Genomic DNA, 26,303 nt, shown 5'->3' on the forward strand with positions numbered 1-26,303 from the left:
AACATCTCAACCCATTTATTTTTATGCACCAGTATTTTAAAACACCACAGTCCTTCCAACTGCTAAGCCACAGTACTAGGCATCTTTTCCCTGGTTACTTTTTCTGTGGCTTCTCGTCTGCCCTGGTGACTGAAGTGACAATCAGAACATTGAAATGATGGCATAGGGAACCACAAGATTCAGGAGAGAAGGGGCGAAACAACCTGAAGATGAAGAGAGCAAGTGGGAGGGAGAAGGAGGGGGAAAATCAAGGAGGGAAAAATTTAAAAAAAGTGCGCAAAGATAATGCATTTTTATAAACACAGATAGAAACAAGTTACAGCAAGGACAGAGCAGGCTGGATGGGGTTGGGATGTGAATAGATATATCTATCTATCTGTATATATATTTATATATATTTATATATAAATTCAAGGAGGGGTCTTGAGTCTGTTCTTGGGGTGTTCCCCCCCTTCTCATTGGTCTCTCCGTGCAGGGGTGGGCTTTGCACCATCTCCTCTTCTCCACTGTCCACCCTCTGGAAGATTCCTCTGATTCGTGCTCTCCAAGTGTCACCACCACAGCCACCTCATTCCAGTCTGCCTTGGCAATAAGGAGAGTGAAGGAAGCATCTGGATGATGGATAGAGAGGAGCAGATCAACAGTTCCCTTTCCCACTGGCCCCTCAAAAAAAGGTCTCCTTTGGGGGGTGGGGGTGGGTTGCAGCCGCAGCACTGGGGGTGGGGACATACAGGGACCACTTCTTCTCCTCCTTTCTGAGGGAGGGAAGCATGTTCATTTTGGCACTCTTGCCCTGGCTGCTTTTTTGGTTCAGATTTGTATTTCTATGCCTGCAGCAGGCTTCTCATTCTGATGATGCTTAAGCCACAAAATGGCGTCAGCTGCAACCTAGCCCACCCCCACTTGCTAATTCCTCTTGTAGTTGGCTGGGAAAAGAGTGCTTCCCCACCCCATCCCATCCCATCCCACCCCCTGCCATCTAGAGCATTTGATTAGACAGCAACACCACCCATGTTATGGTGCAGCATGAGATGTAATATTTCATGCTTAGGACTGGAGAAATTCATTCTTCCTCCCCCACACATGGGAATTAAGGGATGAGAAGAGCAAATGTTTTCCACTATACATATCCCCTACCGGGTGCCTTCACTGACCAGGAATCAGTCAAGGCCGAATCCTCTTCCAACTCCTAGCTTCCCAGGTGCCAGAAGGTGCTCTTTTCAACTTCTAAAATGAGATGGTAATGGGGGGGGGGGGGGGGGAGGCTTCCCCCTTCTAAGCCAAACATGTTTGCCAACGGGAAGGACTGCTCTCACAAGAATGGGGTTCTCTTCCTTCCCAATCTGAGGACATGATGTCGTGCCATTTTGAGGCACTAATGGTGAAGCCAATTGGCTACAAGTTAATATATAACCAACCCCCCCATTCCCCTCCCTAAAAGGGAAGCTGTAGAAGAGGCCAGAAATGGTTGCATGAGGAGAGGCCATCACACAAGCTATACCCTTGGGCATGGACTACGTGCAAGAAGTTTTCCACTTCCCTCCGCCAAGGTCTCTAGGAGCTGGAAAGATGCTCCACTTGGATGGTGCTGGTGCTAACCGTGAGACAGATGTCTTTGTGATGCTCCGAAGTCTTGTATGGGGTAAGGTCAAAGGAACACTGAGGCGGGGGGTTGGAAGGGTTGTCGCCTGATGGACCCCCTGCTGCCCCACCACCCTGTGACTGGAAGTGCTGCTGCTGTTGCTGTTGCTGCTGCTGCTGTTGCTGTTGTTGTTGCTGCTGCTGCGATGCCTGTGTTTGGGCCTGGACTTGAGCCTGGACCTGGGCCTGCACTTGGGCCTGCACCTGGGCTTGGACAACAGCCACCTGCTGCTGTGGATCAGGGATGTTGTGTTTCCGCATATGTTTCATTAAGTATGTCTCCTGTGGGAGAAGGGAGATTAAAAATCAATTCAGAGGGTCAGATGCAAACTGATCAACCAACCAGCTCCTTCAACTACCAAATAAGCTCTACAGAGATTCCAAAGGGAAATTATCATATTTACGCAAGTATAACATGCCAGTATATGTTTATATGGTATATACATGCCATTATACGGGGGCGCAGTGGGCGAATCCACTGAGCTGCTGAACTTGCTGACTGAAAGGTCGGTGGTTCAAATCCAGGTAGCAAGATGAGCTCCTGCTGTTAGCCCCATCTTCTGCCAACATAGCAGTTCGAAAACATGCAAATATGAGTAGATCAATAGGTACCACTTCAGCGGGATGGTAACAGCGATCCATGCAGTCATACCAGCCACATGACCTAGGAGGCGTCTATGGACAAGACAACGTTGGCTCTTTGGCTTAGAAATGGAGATGAGCACCAACCCCCAGAGTTGGACACGACAAGACTTAATGTCAAGGGGAAACTTTTACCTTTTTGATGTGCCACTGACTGTGATGCGCACCTCAATTATGAAGGTGCTCATTGCAAAGAAAATATTTTTGGTGAATATAATGCACAGCTCCCCTTGTCAGTCGCCCATTCTGCTATTTGCCTTGGAATAGCCAACAGGCGAAACCCTCATTCACAAGATTTTCAAAACCAGTGGGGAGGGTTGGAAGGCCTCACAAAGTTGTGCCCCTCCATCGGGCTAAGTACAGTGAGTTCACCAGCTTCAGCCTGACAGAGGGGTGCCGGCAGATTTAAATACATGATTCTAACATGGTATTGAATCTACTGCAAACCTTGGATTTGGCTATGGAATTTAGCCAAAAAAGGTGACCATTAGATTAGAGTAAATATGGTATCTTCAGGACAAAAATGGCCCAATATATTTATTTATTTACCATATTTATATACTGCCTTCCTCACTCCTGGGGGGGACTCAACATGGTTTACAACATACTTATGGCAAAAATTCAATGCTAACATATAGTACACAAAGGAATCATAATAACTAATTACTACATATAACTATGAACTTAAAATCAATCAAAACCATTAACCATAAGAGAGAAGCACCTGCCTAATTATCTGATGCCTCATGCTCCCCACCACCCAAGGTGGTTCTTACCGAAGTGTAGGCCCGATTACACATGGAGCAGTTGTAGATCTTGGCATGCTTCACCGTGTGGGTAGCCAAATGAACCTCCAATGAGGTGGAATCTGTGTATGCACGGTGGCAATTGTGGCACTTGAACGGTTTGTCTTTATTGTGCTGCCGTCTGTGGGACTATGAAAAGAAGAGGAAGGGGTCAAAGGAAATGATACCAAGTGATATTCCTTCAGTCCCCACTCTCTGGTATTATTCATGACTTAAAGATCAGAAGCAAACACTTAAATCTTCATGAGTCACAAACTCTCCAAGTTCGGAGGGTAGTGTGGAGCAAATAATAATAATAATAATAATAATAATAATAATAATAATAGACAGAGTTTTGGAGCACAATACTCCTGATCTCATGATCGTGTTAAAAAACAAAGTATGGATCGCTGATGTTGCAATCCCACATGACAGCAGGATTGAAGAGAAACAACTGGAAAAGCTGACACGATATGAGAATTTAAAGATTGAACTACAAAGACTCTGGCACAAGCCAGTATAGGTGGTCCCAGTGGTGATCAGCACACTGGGTGCAGTGCCTAAAGACCTTGGCCTGCACTAAAACACAATTGGCGCTAACAAGATTACCATCTGCCAGCTGCAAAAGGCCACCTTACTGGTATCTGCATGCATTATTCGCCGATACATCACACAGTCCTAGACACTTGGGAAGTGTCTAATGTGTGATCCAATACAACAGCCAGCAGAGTGTCTGCTGTGGACTGATCTTGTTGTGTTTCAAATAATAACAACAATAACAACAATCTATATAAATAAAAATGTAAACCAACATAAAAGTGAACGCAATATAAAATACAATAAAATAAAACACATGCACATATAAAAGCATCAACTCAAACTCAATGAAACCGCGATCCTCAATCAAGCTGTGACATACAGAACAATGATCTTACCTGCAGGTTGGACAGCTGTGTGAAAGCTTTCTCACACCCAGGGTGTGCACATTTGTAGGGCCGGTCTCCAGTATGGATCCTACCACAGGAAGCAAAAGAGCAAAGGAAAGATTAGGGGATGGAAAAAACAAAAACAGAATTCCTCTCTCAAATGTCCTGACGTTGTCCTACAGCTGAGCTAGAAATACAAAGGTTGCACCACCCTCCACCAGCTTATTCAATCTGCTTCTTGGGTTAGTTCGCATGCCACCTCCCTCCTAGTCCAATTCAGCTAGTTAAGCTAAGAGGGAAAGCATGCAAGACTGAAAGGAGAGGACAAAACAGCTCATAGGCAAAAGGCAAGCTTAGTTACCGCAGTCATTTGTGGCAGTGCCAGGGCAAGGAGAACAAGATTCTTGGTCCAATTTGTTAGATTTCCCCCCTGCCTTCAATAATGCTAAAGGACGATCCAAGCAGGTAGGTTTAGCCAGATTTCCCTTTTCAAAGAACCAGCACTTACACAGAGTTCTAGCCAAAATTTGCTCAAGGAACCAATGTACCTTTGAAACCCTTGTAACAACCAGTGAAAGCTTCCACACACTCTAGAGACAAAGCCTGCCACCCCCTTGACTTCCTCATAGGCTTGGGGGCTGCTAACCCATGTCTGCCTCTTTCTCTCTCTCTCTCTCTCTCTCTGTGACCCCCTGGGGGATGGGGAGAAGAAATTAGGGTTTTTGCAGGGTCAGAACATGCCCACCTGTGCCCTGGCACGGTCAGTGTCTCCTCTGCAGCCCCCACTCCATCCTGATGGGCCGTATCTCTCCAACTGACAGGGCCAGACCCATCTCCCGCCCTCCCCCTGCATGCCAGGCAATGTGTGCTCCCAAAAAGGTGCATGCTGACGGCACGGGGGGCCAGGCTGGGCCCCCAGCCTACTTGGCCCTTACCGTGTGTGCTGCTGGAGGTGGGAGAGCTGGCGGAACGCCTTCTGGCAGTAACGGCACGTGTAGGGTTTGACCCCCGAATGGATGCGGAGGTGCTGGGCCAGGTAGGACGTGTTGGCGAAGCTCTTGGAGCAGTGAGGGCACTTGTGCGGCTTGACAATCGCCGTGTGGAGCTTGGAGTGGATCCTGCCGAAGAGGAGGAGCAGGGGCAGCAGTTGGACATGACCGCCAGCTGGCTAGCAATGACAACATGAGGAATGGCACCATGCTGTCTGGCTACAATGGAGGAAAACCAAGTGGGATTCTTGCCCTGAACTCCACAAGAGGGAGTGGAAGACCAACGACTTAGCTGCACCAGGAGGCCAGAGAGAGGAGTACATGCCGGTAAACATGTGTGTATGGGAAGCTCGAGGCTGGAGAAGTGAGGGAAGAGCATTCTGGTACTCAGTAAATCTGCTGGTGGTGTGGGGAGGCTGTCAGTTGTGAGCCTACAGGTTCTAGTCTCCCTTGGTGGTTTAACAGTCCCTTAACTTATCCTAGGCTGTCCTTTGTCAGAGGACAGGACATCACGAGTTGAAGGATTCCTTTACTAACTGTGGGATCTATGGGTGGAATCACTGGCACCAAATGACAGATCTGCCCATAGTAGTTTCTTCCATGGGCACTTGCATCATCTATGATGCTGGCAGCATGCGGCATGAATGCTTTCGTACCACACTTTTCTTGGCCCTTACCGTGTGTGCTGCTGTAGATGGGAGAGCTGGCGGAAGGCCTTCTGGCAATAGCTGCAGGTGTACGGCTTGGCTCCCGAATGGATACGTATGTGCTGGGCCAGATAGGAGCTGTTGGCGAAGCTCTTGGAGCAGTGAGGGCACTTGTGTGGCTTTGCCTCAGTGTGGGATTTGGAGTGGATCTGCATCTCCGACTTCGAGTAAAATGTCAAGGAACACATCCGGCATCTGAGATCAGAAGGAGGAAGGAAAAAGAAAGAGTCGGCACATGCATCACACAAGGCTGGTGAGACATAAAATTACAGAGCAGGAAGGGCCTCATGGTTCACCAAGTCCAAGGTCTTGCTCAGAGTAGGATTTCAATTCCTGTATGCAGCACATAAACATTTATGGATGTTCAGCACCCTTTCATTTTTATGAACCAATAATTCAATTACAACTTGTTGCTTGTAACAGAAACCTGCAACAAACCTCATTCAAACAGTTCACTACAGTGTCTTCACCTGTTGGAATAACTTGAAACTGTTGGAATTCAACCCCATACTGCCCAAGTCTCAAGTCCTCAACAAGGAGCAGGTAGTTAGCTTAGTATAGACTAAGGGTTTCCCTTCCCCCATATCTCCTGAATGACAGTTGGGAATACATCTTTTTCTTGGGTTGTTATAGATTTTTTGGGCTATATGGCCATGTTCTAAAGGCATTCTCTCCTGACGTTTCGCCTGCATCTATTGCAAGCATCCTGAGGTAGTGAAGTCTGTTGGAACTAGGAAAAAGGGTTTATATATCTGTGGAATGACCAGGATGGGACAAAGGACTCTTGTCTGATGGAGCTAGGTGTGAATGTTTCAATTGACCACCTTGATTAGCATTTGATGGCCTGGCAGTGCCTGGGGCAATCTTTTGTTGAGAGGTGATTAGATGTCCCAGATTGTTTCCTCTCTGTTGTTTTGCTGTTGTAATTTTAGAGTTTTTTTAATACATCTTTTTCTTTTCCCTTCTCTGTTTATGATCTTATTCTGACTGGTTGTTTAAAATGGATACTATTTTACTGCAAGCTTTTTGAATCTGACTTCTGCCACTTTAGTATGGAGAATATGTGCTGTGTGCTTTGAGATCTCCAGAACATGGCCATATAGCCCAAAAAAATCTACAACAACCCAAATCTCTCTCTGCTTGTGTCAGGAGAGATGTAGTGATTGAGTTTTTCCCTCTCTTTGAAACCTTAGAAGGGATGGGTGTTAGAATAGCTCTGACCCAGTTCTTGATTCTAAAGAAAATGCAGTTATTTCTTATTATTGTAAATAAACCTTTTGTGTTTTTTTAGATTGGACTCTGCATGTTTGCTTCCTAAGCTCTGAATTCTTTACAGCCACATCACACTGCACTTCATCCTCTGCTCGCTAAGGAGCTGATGATCAAGTTTTGTATTCTGTTTGTTTTTGGATGCTATGCTATTATTTTAGGATAGTTTTTCCCTAACAGAAACTTGGTACACACTTGGGAAAACAAACGTGGGGCATTATATTTTGAACGACCCTTGTACTTGTATCTGAATGCAAGCAGCTGTGATTTTTTCCCCCGTGTCAGGAGTAACTTGAGAAACTGCAAGTAGCTTCTGGTGAGATGCTTTATGATAAAAGAAGCTCTCCCATCAGGATGTACTTCAGATTTCTTTTCAGATTTCTATGTAGAATTTTCAACTCCTCAGATACCAGTTCATCTTTCTGGGATCCAGGATCACTTGCCGATCTCTGTTTTACCTGGGCACTAGAAAAATACTGATTCGGATCTAGAGAAAGTATGAATATAAGACACATCTCTCTCATTTATCTCCCAAAGGTGATGTCCATGGGACACTGAGCCTTGGGAGATATAATGAAATAGTATAGAGAAAGCCAACTATATGATGTAGCAATGACTCCCAATACACAGCACTGGGTGTCACCTCTGATTTCCTTCAATTTGTATGGAATTTCAAAGGTATGTACCAGAGGGGTTTACTGCTAGTTACTGTTGGCATCTGTAATATGCTCATTCAGGTTTTGAGGGTTCCTCTGTTAAAAGACTATCTCTGCTGCTGTCTGGGTTGGGATCTAACACTACAGTTTATTAATGACATGTCTATGCTTAGATGCTTCCGATAACAACTCACTCACCCAACAAATTACTGCCTTGAACTACAATAAAGTACTTAAAAGCAAATACATGGTGAAAGCTGAAGTGTTGAGTGATTGCCTGAGAAAGCTTTCCATCTTCTTGTGTCAGAAGAAGTTTTTGAAATATCATCCTGATTACCAAACTCACTTCAAGGGTACATGGATCCACACATTGGGCCCTGATTTGCAGGGGAAAGTTTCTTCTATGTTCTCATGAAATATTTCAGGAAAAAACACAAGTGAGTTCATTTGCCATAATTCAAAGACATCAACTTTTGCATGTTCTTGGTGTCTTTTTTTGTTGGATGCATAGCATTTTGCAGTCTTTTCCAAAATAAGGCTGAAGTACTCTACTTTGTTGTTTAGGCTGATTGCTCTGTGCTCTTCTTTATATGAGAAGAAGGGAAATGCAGGAAGCTTCAGTCGATTGTCCCACTCACTATATATAGAAACAAGCATGGCACTTAGCAGTTCAACAAGGCTATTTTGGCCCTCTGTGCTTCTTTGGATGCTCCAGCAACAACAGCCAAAGGCTAATCAGCCCTATGCAAATTGGGGGATGAAAAAGTGACAATGAATGGGCTTGTTTGCAGAGCTTGCACAAACACCTTTTACTACCTCTTTGTGGAGGAAGTAGACAACAACTTTTCCTCACTGTTTTTGGTTGTTTTTTTTTTAGCTTTGCTCAATGAGGAAGGAGGTAATCCATCCAACCCTCATACCCGCAAATACTTTTTGGGAATCCCTCCCTGATCCTGAAATTACCTAGGTGGTCAAGATCTAACTGATCTATCCAGCAGAATTTTAGGTGGTGGACACATTGCAACTGATGATAGCTGCCAAGTGTAGAGTCGGACTCCACATTACATACACTTTAAATGAAAGTGGTTATACAGTATTTATCTGTATTCCACTGCTGCTTTGGTACATGAGAAGACCAACCTTGATAGTCATTTTAATGTAATTTAATTGCATTTTCTAAGTTTTATGCTTAAATGGTTAATTTATGTTAGTATAATTAGTATAACATAATTTATGTTATTAGTATAATTATACTAATTCTCTATGCTTGCCATAGATGCAGGCGAAACGTCAGGAGAGAATGCTTCTAGAAAATGGCCATATGGCCTGAAAAACTTAAAACAACCCAGTGATTCTGGCCATGAAAGCCTTTAACAATAATTAGGTTCCTTTGATTGGTCATATTTGGTCGTCATTTTGGTGTTAATTTCCCTTCTGTCACAAATTTATGGATATTATTTTTGTATTACCCTGTTTATTTACAATTGTTTGTATCTGAGTTTGGGCATTGAATGTTTGCCTTTTTTGTGTGTAAACTGCCCTGTGTCCCCTTGGGGAGACAGGGCAGTCTATAAATAAAGATGATGATGGTGATGATTATTATTTTACTGTGGTTGAAGTTGCCGAAAGTTGGAAAGCATTTTCATTCCTACTCTGCAGGACATTGTGCTTTTGGATGTTTTCATAAGTGAGTTTAGAAGCAGGCTGCTTAGCCTTAAGAGTCCTTGCTACTAAAATCTGTGGCTCTGCCTCCAACAAATTAAGGGGTGAAGAGTCCCCTCATCTGAAGCCTTCGCATACTTCTAGCAGCTACTTCTGAGTATCTAAAGACAATGCAAAGCTGCCCATTAAATTTATACTACCACTCAGATGAACTGAACTGTCAAACAAAGGCAGGAATCAGTTATACAATTCTGGAGATCCAAAAACCTCCAGAGTTGCTGCTGGTAATGGGGGGGGGGGGGGGGCGTCAGGATTCTTAGGCGGTTTAGTTACGAGACTGCAAATGGGGTTGAGAACCCAGGTTTAAGGAGCTTTGTTCTAGAGGAGCATCTTGTTTCTCAGAGTTGCAAACAGTATTTCTAATCTTGTTTCATTTCTAGCACCAGCATTGGAACTGTAACTCTTATTAACCATAGCAAGCCTGAGGCCCTTTCCACACAGCTGAATAAAATCCCACATTATTTGCTTTGAACTGGAATATATGGCAGTGTGGACTCAAGATAACCCAGTTCAAAGCAGATATTTTGTGATTTTCTGCCTTGATATTCTGAAATATAGGGCTGTGTGGAAGGCCCCTTAGTCTCCATTCTAAATATTGTCTTCCTGTGTAGTAAAAAGTTTTATATTATAATCTTAACATACATCTATGATACACTTTTAAAATTCTTCCAGACCATTTAATATAGGGATAGAAAATCCTGGGACTTTGAGATATTTTCAATGTCAGCTCTCCAAATCTCAACAACCATAGCCAAAGAAAAGCATGATAACATTTTTGATCCAGAACATTTGAATGACCAGAGATTCTGTATCATGAGTTAAGATGGAGATATGCCAAAATAGTTTCTATTTTACCATGCTCATAGGATCTATTGCCTACCTTTTGGATAACCAAAACACTTCAAAACTAATTTAACTGACATTTTGGCTTTCATGGGCAATTCAACCAGGGCTTCACATATTTCTGAGTTGGCTAGAGCCTTTTCTTCCCACAAAAATGAGCCAACTGACCCTCAAACATAAAGCAAGGCTTGAGTTTATAGGCCACACACACCAAACACATATTCTACGGTGCCTGGCAAAATTAAACATCTGGTTTTGATTATACAAAAAATTTTAAACAGAGACATGGTACTCACATTAAAACCCCCCTTAGTGGTGGAGGTTTGAGCCTAAATATTTCAAAACTGGACTTGCTAGAAAGAATTCTTGTCATAGTTGAGCAATTTACTCGATTTCCTTTTTAAACCATATAACACACCAACAGCAGCACCAATAAAATAAACTTGCCCTGGAGAATATTTTGCACAGAAGGACAACTTAAAACTCCAGACATAGTTGCTTTGAGAAAGAAGTCTGTTTTCCATCTGGGATCCTACACATCTCCTTTGTGTTACACATACGTTAAAAGCAGATCTTCCAATCTCAACTTCTTTCCTTTGCATTTAGAAAGCTTTGAGTAGTTCTCAAACCAACTTTATTTTTTAAAAGTGACCATTCTCACAGATTCTTAAGTGGGCAGATTCATGGTGTGCAATCCTAGTGATACAGCATAGTATCCATCTTACAACTGAAAGAACAAAGATCAATAGTGGGAGACATGAAAAAGACTTCCTTTACAAAACAGCGGTGTTTCTTAAGCAATTGCCTAGGAAAAGCAAGTGTTGAGTCCTATAAATGTAACAAGAACATACAGCTGTATAATGATTTTTTTCCAATTTTTGAAATAAAACTGCTTTACGTTCCTTACACAGGGAACAATGATCTATGTATAGGCAGCACTGAATCTCCAATTATTTGCTAAGAAGATGGTTTTAAAGGCAGATATAAAACAAACCACAACATCAAATTTATACAGTGTTGCTAACATACTGTCCAAGCATCATGAAAATATAATGTGAAGATTTGATAAATATGGATTTGAGATGTGTGGGTAAGAATGAATTGAATGAATGAGAGCTAATAATTTTGGAGACACCACTGTAAAAGATAAGGCTTGGAATGACTAATTGGACTGCAATTAAAAGTTGCTAATGAGAACTGAAATGGTTGACCTGCCATAGTAAACTGTGATAAGAACTATGACAGTAATAAGAGAAATGTTTATAACGTTAAGAAGAAAGTCAACACAAGGCTAACACCAATCAAGAAGAGTCAACATCTGGCCAAGAAACTGAGATGGAGCCAGGATGGAAGACGTCTGTCAGAAATTTACAACTTTGGGACTACATCAGCACAATATTCCTATAAAAGACTCAATCTAATAATTCTCAAGTATGACAGAGACACTGTTCACCCGCTATGCTCTGTTCCATGGGAAGTGTATGTATGGAGAGTGTCAGATCTGTTATGGGAAAGCAGGATTCTGTATACTTTGGGCCTCCTTTTCTCAAGGGAAGGAGTACATTTTGGAGTCATGATACATTTTCAGGGAGCCAGGTTCAGCTGTATGGAAAACAGAAAGCTGGTCCTTGGCACTGTTCTTGGGGAAAGAAGTTTTGGTGTTTTGAAATTTTGGAACTAAGCGTTGGCAGGCTGCAAGGAAAGCAGGGTCAGGCCTAAGCAAGTGCTTATCCAAGATGAGATAAAAGAATATGGTAATATTGGAAGAATATCTATCTATCTGTCTGTCTACCCGTCCACATAAAAGAAGTGAAAATGTATGTGGCAGAGGTGTCCACTTACACAGACAGCCTCTGGCCTCCAGAATAACACACATCTGGACCACACTTGACACACAGAGACCCAACATGGCCAAATGTGCATACAACTCTGGTTTGGAGGTTATTGTCCTTGGCTCTGGGAGTTGTAGTTCATACTTATCCTGAGAGCACTGAACCCAGCTGACTATGGATCTGGACCAAACCTGGCACACACCCAACATAACCAACTGTGCATACGGGGAGAGGGGGGTAATGATCTCTGATATGGGAGTTGTAGTTCACTCTTATCCAGAGAGCACTGAACCCAGCTGACTATGGATGTGGACCAAACCTGGCATACAGACCCAACATAACCAACTGTGCATACGGGGAGGGGGGGGGGGTTATGATCTCTGATCTGAGAGTTGTAGTTCACCCTTATCCAGAGAGCACTGAACCCAGCTGACTATGGATCTGGACCAAACCTGGTACACAGACCCAACATAACCAACTGTGCATACGGGGAGGGGGGGGGGAGGTAATGATCTCTGATCTGAGAGTTGTAGTTCACCCTTATCTAGGGAGCACTGAACATAGACGACATCGGATCTGGACCAAACCTGGCACACAGACCCAACATGGCCAATTTTGAATACTGGTGGGGTTTGGGATGATTGGCTTACAATTTTGGGAAATGCAGTTCACTCACATCCTTATGCATTTTCTAATTCATAAAAAACACCAGGAAAGACTGGCCTTTTTCTAAGAAACAGAGCTACAAATTACCAAACTGATATTACCTAACACCCCAAAACAAACAGTGGCTTTTTCAAATAACCTGGGCCAACATAACATACTGGAGGGGTTTGAGGGGGAATGACCTGCCCGCACAGAAGTTGTAGTTCACCCTGCATCCAAAGATATGTACCAAACTTCCCAAAACAATGCCTTTCTCAAGTAACCCAGGCATTGCTTGGTCTCCAAGCTAGTAATATGTAAAATGAAGAATTTTAACCAACATAAACGTACCAGACTTTCAATGACAACTGTGGGCCTGCTTTTGGCTGATGAGAGAGTCAAGTTAATTAGGATTGTTGTTGTTGTGTGCGTTCAAGTTGTTTCAGAAGTGGCATATGCTGCCTCAGAGTCTGATGCAGTCTCCTTCTCTGAAGGCTTTTTTTAGCAGAGGTGTCATAGCCATCTGTCAAGAGGGCTTTGATTGTGGCAGAGGGTGGTGGTGATGGTGGTTATAGTTCCTTCCTTCCTATAGGGAGGAAGGAAGGAAGTCAAGGAAGGGAGGAGGAAAGGAAATAAGCAAGGGATGGAGGCCTGATGAGAGAGTGCCAATGGAAATTTGAACAAGGGCTGCAATTGGTACCAGGTCGTGATTTTGGACATGCCTACTCTAAGGAAACTAGACCTAAAGTTGTTTCATCATTCCTTCCAGTTGAAAGATATGCCCCTGGAAAAGGGAACAGTGAACAACTGGCTTCACAGGTGGCACTATCAACAAAGTGTTGGCTTCTTGGACCATAGTCTGTAATTTAACGAAGGATTTCTGTCAAGAGATGGGTTGTAGTTGGAGAACTGTATTTACTGTAAGTCTTGTAAATCCAATCAGGAGAGCTTTAAAGTGAATTGAATGGGAGGAATAAAGCAGCATTCCAGAAAGAAGCTGAACAGAAAGTACCAGGGACAATAGTCTAGCTGATAAAGGGGGCCAATAGTGCTTTTGTACTATTGAGAAGCAACTTAAAGAGTTCGGTATGTTTAGCCTGCAGAAGAGATGGTTGAGACGAGAAATGTCAGCCATGTATAAATATTTTAAAGAATGTCATAAGGATGAGTGAGCAGGCTTGTTTTCTGCTGCCCTGGAGATTAGGACTCGGAGCAATGGGTTCAAATTACAGGAAAGGAGATTCCACCTGAACATCAGGAAGAACTTCATGATCATAAGACCAGTTCAACAGTGGAACTCACTGCCTCAGAGTATGGTGGAAACTTCTTCTTTGGGGACTTTTAAACAGAGGCAGGATGGCCATTTGTCAGAGGTACTTTGATTGTGCCTTTCCTGCTTGGCTGGGGGTTGGACTAGATGGCCCAAGCACTCTCTTCCAACTCTGTGATTCTTTTGTGAGGATTGTGTCCAAAGGCAAACAGAAAAAACAATGTGGAAGTTTTAGATACCAAGGTAACAAAACAAGACAAACTTGAACTCTTAACAAAGGAAGGCAAATGTGAATTAATGGGCATCAAATATTAGATTTGCAGTCAACACTGAAACTTGGTGGGATAAATGTAGTAATGAAGAGGTATAATCTATTCCATCCATCCATCCATCTCTTTATCTATCTATCTATCTGGATGCCCATCTGTTGGAAGTGCTTTGATTGTATATTAATGAAAATGAAACAAAGCATATACCAGTATACAGTCATTATAAGTACTGCATATTGCTAAGGCTAACTGAGCTGCAAGAGTAAGGTACCACTGCTCTGTAGAAGTGCAGCATCTATACGAAATTCTAGTACTCAAAGCAGTCACATAAATAACTCTGAACAATATTTAAGAGGAAGCTATTACCATCTGCATATTTCAGAGAAATAGCAAGAGGTGCACACATACAAAATACTGAAGTGTGAACTTTCTGCTTCAGAACTCATGTTCTTACTGACTATACTACGTCGACCCCACATCTGAAACTTATTCAAGAATTTTCACCTCTTTCATTAAGCATTGAACTCTTCAGTACTAATTATTTATGTTAATATACCCCAAACAGTACTTCTAAAAGGAGCTGCGGTGGCGCAATGGGTTAAACGCTTGTGCCGGCTGAACTGCTAACCTGAAGGTCAACGATTCGAATCCATGAGACAGGGTGAGTCCCTGTCTGTCAGCTCCAGCTTTCCATGCGAGGACATGAGAAAAGCCTCCCACAAGATGGTAAAACATTTGGGCATCCTCTGGGCAATGTCCTTGCAGACAGCCAATTATCTCACACCAGAAGCGACTTGCAGTTTCTCAAGTAGCTTCTGACATGATAAAAAAGTACTTCTAAAAAACCTCACTAGGAATTTTAAACCAAATACTCTGACCTGATCCTTTCAAAGTAAGGGGAACCAATGGGGCAGCCACTAACACAACATATTTGCCCAATTGAAAGTTTCTACCATCAGCTTCAAGGGTTATATCACATTTCAAAAAATTGAAAATCAAATGTAGTCTTCTCTGTGTTCAGATCATGTACGCATTCTGAAGAAAAAGCTGCTTTCCCCACTATTTTCCATCATCAATATTTATACTGACTTTCAAAAACTAAACCAGTCACTCAAACTAGTGATGGGTTTTAGACTCCCTCTTTCCAACTTTGATGTACTTCACACATTCAAAGGCTCAACATGATATCCACTAAGGAACAACAGGGATACAAGGGCAACATCCTATCTAAGTTGTTGAGGGATCTATCACACGAAGGGAATGGCAGCCCAGAGACTGAAATGCCAGTCCATGTTCATTCTTACACTAAGAAGAATGGGTGATACAGAAATATCAATACCCAAAAATAAAGGTCCTAAGTGTTGACCACTCAATAGTATTGAAATAAATTAGTATAACATTTGCATTATTTGTTAACTGGGGAGTAACCAAGGCAGCAACTGGTCAATGTTATTACTTTTGCTGACTAGTGACCCAGTAGCTGTACTCAAGTCATTAAGTTTTTCCAGTTTTTTGTGGTAAAATTAGGTATCTCGGCTTATATTCAGGTCGGCTTATACTCAAGTATATATGGTATGAATGCAGAGAATTACCCTTCAAAAATGGACCTCTAACATAACTTGTTTTGAGATGTTTACAATGGGCATTTTTCAATACAAGGAAAATGCCCGCCATAACTTAACACATTTCCACACAAAAGCCCATAATAATAATAATAATAATAATAATAATAATAATAATAATAATATAGGAAAGCAAGTAAATCAATACTGCAGCCCCCTGTGCAAACATAGTCACAAACTCAATTTACAAGAGACATTCACAAAGATTAATGTCAGGAACACAAGCCTTGCTTTGATTCAAATTACAAAGAGAAAAGAGCACATTCAAACCAACAGACTTAGGAACTTGGATCGTAATCACAAGTCCAAGTTCACCAAATCAATGCAAAATGAACTAGTGTGTACCATAAAGACACTGGATTCATGCAAACTATTTCATTTTAGAGGGAAAGTTGCATGAGAGGCTTAACAAGAAAAGAACCCTGAAGTCCACCATAAAATCTCCACTTGCAAACATGACCCTTTAAGCCACATCATATGTTACAAAGCTCTCCAAAATAAGCCCTGTCATTTGAGAGAGATGATCCTAAGAAGAATGACAGTATCTTCATTCTAATTACACAATACATGTTGTCCTTAAGTTATGAACAAGATAGGTTCTGTACGTTTGTTCTTAAATTGAATTTGTTTGTAAGTTGGAACAAGTAATTTTTAAAGTGTAGCTCCAGTCAAAAATACATATATATGTAAGCTTTTGATAGCATAGGAAAGAGTGAACACCCATGTGGTATTTCTTTTGCTGCCATGCCCCTGTTCAGAAGATTTCACCTCACTTTCTGTGATAATTGGATTTAGAAAAAAAAATTTATGTGGAAACAAGGATTGGTGAGAAAACTTCAGTGGAGACACCTTTTCCCATGACAACAACTCTTTCAGGAGTTAATTTCCCTTCCTAGGAGTAGATTTCTCTCACTTTGTGTTGTCTCACCCCCATTCTTACTTATGAGTCATTTGTAAGTCAGATGTTTGCAACTCGGGGACTCCCTGTATACTGAAGGTGAACAGCAAATGTTCTAAGTTCATCCCAGATCAGGTAAGACCTTTGCTTTCCTATGGTTCAATGCACACAAACTGTGTACAAAAAATATTAAAATCTAGTACATAAAATTACGCTCAGACTATGTGTATAAGGCATATCAGAAAAATTAACAAATGTTGTGTTTAGACTTTATTATTATTTATTATTATTTACTGTATTTGTATACTGCCCTTCTCAGCCCTCAGGCGACTCACCTCCAAGCTATATCATTATGTGCACACACATATTCCAAAATCTGAATTCTAAAACGCTTCTGGATTCAAGAATTTCAGATAAGGGATACTCAATCTAGATTTGCACCAACTTCCAGCAAACTGATAAAAACTTCCCCACATGTGACTACAGTTCTGGACAATTTTCGCTAGTTTTACAGGAGTCTCAACAGCAACATAACACAACAACATTAAACAAAATCACAGAAATATAATAAAAGTAACTTGTCAAGGCACCTTCATTAACATATAGACCTCTCTAATACTAAGAAATCACTATTATGGAACCAGCTTTTATCATATTAGACATTTCAGTGCTGCCACGAGGCATGACTGCATCCCATAGTTTGGAAATTGATACACAAAGTAAAATGAGGTGCCCAAGAAGCTGTTCCCAGCACTCATTTGAATTTCACTGAAAACTGTGTTACAGTTGCAAATGTTTAGACTCCACCTTCTAGAATTAACAATAGTATGCAAGGCCCAAGCCAAGAGTTTATATATTTCAAATACCGTCTACTGAACCAGAATAACAGTGACCACAATGGTTCCAATACAACAGAAAGGAAATTCTTAGCTGCCTTTACAAAATTTCAAGTCCTGTAGCCTCACCTGTATGTCTTGCCATCCTTGTGCTGGTCTTCATCATCATCATTTGGCAACACGAAGGGATCGGTTATTTCTGGCAGGCCAGATTCCTGTAGCCGTTTCTTTTTCCGACCTCGAGGAGCTTTGGGAGGGATACCTCCAATACCAGTCACTATCCCACCTTCTGAAAGGGCAATAGTTCCCTTCTTGGAAAGGTCAGGTACTACTTGAAGAGCTGCCTGGGAACCAGGGGGAAGAGCTGAGACGATCATGGGTGCTGAGATGGGAAAGGTTTGCACAGAAGAGGCTGTAGTCATCAGAGACCCAGAGGGAGAAGTGATCACAAGACCAGGCCCTGTTGTGTGAAAGAAGGAAAGATCAGATACCAGTCCAGAAAGAATACTGATGATCTTTTTAAAATGTTCAGATATTGCATGTATACATTGATGGGCGAATGGGCTTATTAACAAAAGACCCTGCTCATAAAAGTATAACACAGTAACAGTTCCAATCCCAGCCATAAATCCCACCAGATGATCTTGGGCCAACCACTCAGCCTAACTAGTTTACAAAGTTATTCTGATGATAACAACAATAATAATAAGAGTGGGATGGAGAAGAACCATTAATACAAATTTCCACCCACCACTTCAAGTATGACACTGGTTTATGGCAGTAAGCCTGGTTCCTTTCCACGCTTGAAGCTATGAAGGGAGGTATAATCTGATTCCTCCCCATACTTCTGGCCAGGAGTGCCCACTGTCTCTGGGCCGGTTTCTTAGAATCCATGCTAGGGTTCAGTACTTTCTTGGCACCCCACTGCTCTTCCTGCTCTAATACAGGAAAGGAGGACTGTTCAGCAATGTGCACTGGACATAGGGTGTCCAAAAAGGGAAAAGTGTTGAAAGCTGCTGACTGAAGCCACACTTAAGTCATTAGTTAGCGGGGGAAAAATGGCTCAGTGTTTGCCTAACCTTTCTCAGGGATTGAAAAGTGAGAAAATTGGTGAACAAGTTTCAAATCTGATCAAAAAGCAGGTCCTTGTACACATATCATTCTAAACCTTTTGGAGAAATAAAACATTTCTGCTTAGACAGTAAGTGGGTATGTAGATGTTGTAGTGCATATTCCTGCTGCATATTTGGCTTGAATGCTTCCCTCTCTCACTTTATCATCACAGACATGAGCTACTTATGATTCTTCACCAAAGATAGGCCAATCCCTCCCCATCTACGGCACCAACCATAGCAGCTGCCAAATCTTCTCACCAGTTGTCATGAGTCCAGCAGATTGCACAGGCACCACAGTGATGTTCTGTGTCACAGAAGCTTGGCTGTGTGGGGTAAGCTGTTCTGGCTTGGTATCAGACTCCATGGAAATGTTGGTAGGAAGGGCCACAGAAGTTGGTACAGTCAGTAAGGTTGGATAGTGGGGAGGTGCGAGGCCACAGCCCTTTTCTGAAGGCAATAGTTGCTCTTTCATCTTGTTAATGAACATACTGTTGTCAATCTAGAATGAGAAGAGAAGAGTAGAAGAATGAGGTTTTAGAAGAGTTATGGCACAAACTTTGCACAAAACATGTTAAAAACTTGACATCTCTTACCTGCCCAGAGACAGTGGGCACTCCTGGCCAGAAGTATGGGGAGGAATTGAAGTGGGATTCTTCCATTCTAGCTGAGGGGTAAAGAGAGACAAGGCTTGATGTCAAATTGCATAGCTGTGATACTGAAACACCGCATCTTCCCTTCTGCAACAGTTGTAACTCTAGACTCCACCCACCTCATCTAAATAGTTTCTGTTAATACTTTCTGATGCTATAAAGCTTTAAAAACCCAAATTATCAACCAGATTCTGATGTTATCTTCAAGAGGAGCATGGGTTCTGCACTGTGTCATGATTTTCACAGGAATATAAAAGCTTTGTGCAAATCAAGAACAGCACAGCCAGAGAGATCTCTATGTTGCTCTCAGTCTCCTTGAAACATGGCAAGCAAAAAAATAACCATGGGTGATTCCAGACAGTGCCAAAATCCACATTTCAAATCAAAAACAAAAATACTGGAACCTGACAGCAGGTCCACACACAGACCTGTCTGGGATATGGTTCCCCACTGTTCTCACAGCTTCTTTTGAAGCAGATCAAGATAGAAGGTGGGCAGGGGACATCCAGTGGAAGTTTTTATTATTACTTTAAATATCACGGTATTATGCGCTGGATTATATATGCACACATGCAAATATTTTAATATAATATGCATTTCAATATGTATTTTATAGAGCTATGTTTTGGTGTGTAGGTTTTATAGAGGTACATTTTAATATGTATATTTGTGGTGTTTTGCAGTGTTTATGTGTTTTAATTGTTCTGTAACCCACCTCGAACCATAAGGAGAAGTGGGTAAGAAATGCCATTATCATCATCATCATCATCATCATCATCATCACAAGCAGATTCACATGTGCACATATGAAGTCCAGCACACAACAGAGTGAATTTTTAAATAAAAAACTTCCACCAGATCTTTATCTTCCCCTAATTATTAATTCAAGCTATGTTTGATATTATACAATTCAAAATTAAGAGTTTCAGAGAGTTCTAATTGCTTTTCATTTGTGCTTCCCTTGAGCCACCTGTGTGTCCGTTTGACAGCCTGATCAGCTGTTAAAGGCTTTTAAAAAGTGCATGTGAACTGGAGCAGTGGGTGGGAGGGAATAAAAACACATGTTTCGCATGACTGCTGGGACATACAATGATACAAAGGCAGGCATTTTCTGGCTAGAATTGGGATTTAGGCGAACATTTTTAACATGTGTTTGTTGTCTGTTACTGTGAATCCGCACGGATTTACCGCTACTGTCATTTAGCACACACCCCCTTAACCGGGTCACTTCTGAATTTTAGGGCCTGTGTAGAAGGGCCCTGCAATGAATTTAACCAAAACAAATTGCTCCACTTTCACTGGTGCCAAACTTTTGTGATTACAGGTTTGCAGGGGGGAAAAAACCCTTGAACAGAACAGGGAGCTAGTGAAGAACCCTGAATTCTGAAGCTGATTAATGACTTCACACTGAAAGTCCAAGAAGAGCGGGTTTTACTTGATTCAGTTCACTGGGATGTAATGAGGTAGAGTCAAACATGGTTTAAACTAGGCATGGGCAAACTCTGGCCCTCCATGTGTTTTGAACTTCAATTCCCACAATTCCTCACAGCCAACAGGCTGCTAGGAATTGTGGGAGTTGAAATCCAGAACATCTGGCTTGGCATCATTTGTGATTAACAGAACATGAAAGTCCTTTCTTGTCTCCATATATGGCAAAAGACTGCCCTAATATTGGGCCTATCCTTCCCAACTCCAGTGCTCCCTAGCAACTAAAATCCCTATATAGTTATTGAAAATAAAATGCCAGTGAAAATATTTTGGGGCAAGAGAACTTTGGTCCAAATATCTTACAGAAGGATCAAAATACACTTGCCCCAAAATATATTCACTGGCAGTTTAATTTAGGGTTTTGAAGGTTTTGTATTTCAGCTTATTATGAAAAACAAAGATTTGATTCACTTGAGCATTATTTGAGAATGTCAAACAACAAATGAGTGGTGTAATAAGGAGACACTGGGCTTCAGAATCCTTCTGATAAAGCACCTTATCATAAACCTCTAAGAACGTTTAGCAGAAGAAACAAATGGATCAGTCCTTTTAATTACTACTAAAGAAAGGGAAGAGAGTAGGGATAATTCTTGGCATTTATTTGTGTCAGGGGTAACTTGAGAAACTGCAAGTTGCTTCTGGTGTGAAAGAATTGGCTGTCTGCAAGGACGTTGCTCAGGGGACGCCAGGATGTTTTGATGTTTTACCATCTTTGTGAGAGGCTTCTCTCATGTCCCCTCACAGGGAGCCAGAGGTGACAGAGAGAGCTCATCCGTGTTCTCCCCGGATTTGAACCTGTGACCTTTTGGTCTTCAGTCCTGCCGGCACAGGGGTTTAACCCACTGAGCCACTGGGGGCTCATTCATTCTTGAGATGTAATGATATAAATAGTAGAGGGCTACAATGGGGCCAATCATTCTTGCAATCAGTGATTTTGGACTACATTTGTGATCTGAAGTTAATAGCATGACTAATGACACCAAATTAGTTAGTGACTGGTATGACTGGTAATGACCTACACATAGCTGAAAATGACATTAAAATAGCAAATATATCTCAATGTAATCAATTATTATTATTATTATTATTATTATTATTATTACTACTACTACTACTACTACTTCTACTAACTGCCAAGCTGCACACTGGGGCCTGAGCTGGGAGTGATGATCCAAGAAAAGCTTGATGAAAATGCTGAGGTAGTGTATGACAGTTATAAAAATTGCAATGGACAGCATAATTATAAAATGGACAAGGCTGTCAATATCATACTATCTTTATAAAAATCTGAAATACAAGCAAACTTGTAATACTGTATATTGTTCTGGTCGCCATACTAAAAAGAATATTGCAGAACTGAAAACTTGTAAAAAATACAGCTGTCAAGCTGTTCAGGTTATTAAAAAATGTAAAAGCAAACATGATAAATATAAGTAAAACTACAAATAGTATATAGAAAGTGAATATGGACATTCCTCCCCTCCCTCAGAACCTATGGTCATCTACTGCGATGGAATAGCAGTGATATTAAAGTCAGACAAAATGAAGTATTTCAAACTGGAATCTGCTATCACATGATGCAGCGACGGCTACCAACTTGGATAATATTTTTTAAATATTTGATTCCTAGAGGCTAAAGCTATCACTTGCTACTGATTACGATGGCTAGATAGGCACTATGCCTTTTGGTACCAGGTGCTGGGGAACATGAGTGGGAAGCTACTGCTGCCTTCATCTCCTGCTTGTGGGCTTTCCAGGGATGGCTGCATGGCTACTGTGGAGACAGAATGCTGGACTAGATCAAACATTCAGGTACAATTTGGCTCTTCTTGGACTCTTCAATGCATCATGCTCCTGATCTCTTACATCCATGATATACTGGCAAGGAAATGGAGCAAAAGGCAATACTAAAGATGGTAATGTATATTTTATTGTTATTTATTGAAATTTTAGTAGTGCCCAACTCCAAATTGATCAAGGTATCTGGGTAATGTGTAATAACAACAACAAAGGAGCACTGCTGACTTCACTAACATGTTACACTGACCAAAATGAATATGGCATGTTTCAGATACAGCTTTAATGGAAGAAGCCCTTGAAAAGAAGCAATCTTGTATCTAAAGGATATAATGATTATATGTCCTTTTTAGCTGATATAAATCAGTTACTAACTTTGTGATCCACTAACAGTTTTTAAACCAAGGCCTCTTGAAAAATCTAAGAGACAATGGCGACCTTTTCTTTATAGGAAGACTCCAGCACAAATGCTGTAATGATGATTAAAAAATACAAAACAGAGCACTGCTCAACTGGAGGAAATGGGTGATTTTTAAGTCTTACACTTAAGCTTAAATACAGCAGCAGGAAGGTATTCCCTAAATCCTCACCAATTTGACAGTTGGAATAATGGTTTCAGCAGCACCCGACAGCTGGTAATTTGGATGGAGCAGTGGAGGTATGGGTACTACCTCTAGAATACTATCTCCATTGTATCAGTTGCTTGTTCCTGGAAAGACCACAAGCAGCAGGGCAAGAGACGACCTGTTAGGAGTGCTTTGTTTGTGTGTTCCTGTCTGGCAAAATGGGGTTGGACTTGATAGCCCTTGGAGTCTGTTCCAACTCTAGGGCTCTATGATTCAGAGGCTGAATGGCAAATTGTGAGGAGGGCTTTGACTGACTGTTACTACCTGGCAGAATGGGGTTGGACTGGATGGCTTTTGGGAGTCCCTTCCAACTCTAGGGCCTTATGACTCTGAGGCTGGATGGCCATCTCTTTGGGGGGGGGCGGGCTTTGAATGACTTGCCGCATGGCAGAATGGGGATGGACTGGATGGCCCTTGGGAGTCCCTTCCAACTCGAGGGTTCTATCATGCAGAGGCTGGATGACTATCTGTCAGGAGGGCCTTGACTATTGCTGCTTGGCAGAATGGGGTTGAACTGGATGGCCCTTGGGAGTCACCTTCCAAATCTAGTGTCCTATGATGTAGAGGCTAGATGACTATCTTCCGAGAAGGCCTTGACTATTGCTATCAGAAAGGGCTGGATTAGATGGCCCTTGAGAGTTCCTTCCAACTCTAGGGTTTTATGATGCAGAGGCTGGATGGCTATCTGCTGGGAGGGCCTTGACTATTGCTACCTGGCAGAATGGAGTTAGACTGGATGGCCCTTGGGAGTCCGTTCCAACTCTAGGGTCCCATGATTCAGAGGCTGGATGGCCATCTCTTAGAAGGGTTTTGATGGACAATTACTGCATGGCGGAAATGGCGCTAGACTGGATAGCGCTTGGGAGTCCCTTCCAACTCTAGGGTTCTATGATTGAGAGGCTGGTTGGCCATCTCTTGGGAGGGTTTTGATTTACTGTTGCTGCCTGACAGAATGGGGAGGGATTGGATGGCCCTTGGGAGTCCCTAGCAATTCTAGGGTCCCATAATTAAGAGGCTGGATGGCCATCTCTTAGAAGGGATTTGACTGACAATTACTGCATTGTCACATCCCGCCTTGACTACTGCAACGCTCTCTACGTGGGGCTGCCCTTGAAGACGGCCCGGAAGCTCCAGCTAGTCCAGCGCGCGGCAGCCGTTACTAAAAGGAGCGGGACGCAGGGAGCACACAACGCCCTTGTTGTTCCAGCTCCACTGGCTGCCGATCTGCTACCGGGCCCAATTTAAGGTGCTGGTGTTGGCCTACAAAGCCCTAAACGGTTCCGGCCCAAAATACCTTTCTGACCGCATCTCGGCCTATGAGCCCACGAAGGCCTTGATATCATCTGGGGAGGCCCTTCTCTCGATCCCGCCTGCCTCACAGGCACGTCTGGCGGGGACGAGGGATAGGGCCTTCTCGGTGGTGGCCCCCCGGCTGTGGAACACCCTCCCTGTAGACATCAGACAGGCGCCCTCCCTTATGTCATTCCGCAAGAGCCTAAAGACATGGTTATTTGAGAAGGCGTTTAACTAAGTGCTACAACAATTGGCAATGACGATTGGAACGGAATAAGGATTACGAGATTGGTTACGATTCTATGATGAGACGGTGCGGATGATTTAGAGTAATTATATTATTGTTATACATTGATTGTTATGTTGATATTTCGTTGTGTTCTGCCTTATTGTAAACTGTTTTTACATGTTGTACACCGCCGTGAGTCGCCCTAGGGCTGAGAACGGGGGTCAACAAATGAAGTAAATAAAATAAATAAATAAATAAATGGCGCTAGACTGGATGGCCCTCCAACTCTAGGGTTCTATGACTGAGAGGCTGGTTGGCAATCGCTTGGGAGGGTTTTGACTGACTATTGCTGCCTGGCAGAATGGGGAGGAATTGGATGGCCCTTCGAAGTCCCTTCCAATTCTAGGGTCCCATAATTCAGAGGCTGGATGGCTATCTCTTAGAAGGGATTTGACCAACAGTTGCATGGCAGAAATGGAGTTAGACTGGATGGCCCTTGGGAGTCCTTTCAACTCTAGGATTCTATGATCCAGAGGCTGGATGGCTATCTGTCAGAAGGGCTTTGAAGGATTATTGCTGCTTGACAGAAGGAGATTGCATTGGGTGGCCCTTGGGTGTCACTTTGAACTCTAGGGTTCTATGATGCGGAGGCTGGATGGCCATTTCTCAGGAGGGTTTTGACTCTTGCTGCCTGGCAGGATGGGGTTGGACTGGATGGCTACCTGCCGGGAGGACTTGGGCGGACTCCTGCTGCCTGGTCCCCCCTTGCAGCCACGAAGCCCTGCGAGGAAGGGCTGCCCTCCCTCTCCCTGAACCCGAAGGTGCCCGAGGGCCTTCTTCCGGGGGGAGAGAGGGAGCCCGAGGCCTGACCCCCGCCCGCCCGCCTCCCCTGGCCTCCCTCTCCCGCTCCCCGGCCGCACTGACCCCTCCCGCGGCCCCTGGCTCTCCTTCCGGCCCGGGCCGAGGCCGGGAAGAGCGGCCGCGCCGACGTGGAGTCCAGGTGAGAGGGGGCCGCCCCGGAAGCCCCGCCGCCGCCGCTGCCGCCACTTCCGCCGCCGCTTCCGCCGCCCGCCGCGACCGCCACCGCCGCTCCCCCGGACAGCCAGGCGGACAGCAAGCAGCCCTTCTCTTCCGCTTCCGGGTGACTTAACCCCGGAAGCGCTCCTTGCCGAGGGAAGCCGCTCATGGTCTCCCGCCCGCTGCCCATGACCCGGCCCCGCCCGGCCCCCCGGCTCTGGCCCGAGTGGCGGCAACGGCAGCCGCCTCCTCCTCCTCCTCACCGGAAAAGGGAGCGGGATTTCGCTTCCGAGGGCAAGAGGCGGAGTCGGTGTTAACGCTTCCGGGGCGCCGGCGGTGAGCGCGGGGTTGCCTTCCGTCGGCGGCCAGAAAAGAGTCTTCGAGAGGCCGACCGCGCGGCCGGAAGGGAAAGAGCGGGGCGCGCGAGGGGTGTGGACTTGGGTGGCCGCGGGCGGGCCCCGCGTGGCCGGAAGTGGGCCCGTAGCTCGGGCTTCAAACTTCGGACCTCCGCTCCCAGGGTGCTCTCGCCCCTGGCC

General features: G+C 43.5%; 1 protein-coding gene across 6 annotated transcripts; it reads right to left on the reverse strand.

The window, feature by feature from the left end:
- On the reverse strand, window positions 1-26,112 carry ZNF384 (zinc finger protein 384). 6 transcript variants are annotated; one of them, XM_060762632.2, is made up of 10 exons: window positions 26,031-26,112; window positions 19,261-19,331; window positions 18,926-19,166; window positions 17,682-18,012; window positions 5,661-5,885; window positions 4,930-5,112; window positions 4,004-4,082; window positions 3,060-3,218; window positions 1,600-1,923; window positions 1-611 (listed from the first exon to the last, which is right to left on the reverse strand). In XM_060762632.2, the coding sequence occupies exons 2-10, from the start codon at window positions 19,324-19,326 to the stop codon at window positions 552-554; spliced, it is 1,668 nt and encodes a 555-aa protein (XP_060618615.2). In that variant the 5' UTR covers window positions 19,327-19,331; window positions 26,031-26,112; the 3' UTR covers window positions 1-551. The 6 variants fall into 6 exon arrangements, with proteins under 6 accessions (XP_060618615.2, XP_060618610.2, XP_067320433.1 ...); XM_060762627.2 differs by lacking the exon at window positions 26,031-26,112 and adding an exon at window positions 25,675-26,024; XM_067464332.1 differs by lacking the exon at window positions 26,031-26,112 and adding an exon at window positions 23,193-23,569.
- Between the last annotated feature and the right edge of the window lie 191 nt (window positions 26,113-26,303).

Source organism: Anolis sagrei, chromosome 2 (genome assembly GCF_037176765.1).
Source record: "Anolis sagrei isolate rAnoSag1 chromosome 2, rAnoSag1.mat, whole genome shotgun sequence".
In the NCBI taxonomy this organism is placed as follows: Eukaryota; Metazoa; Chordata; class Lepidosauria; order Squamata; family Dactyloidae; genus Anolis; species Anolis sagrei.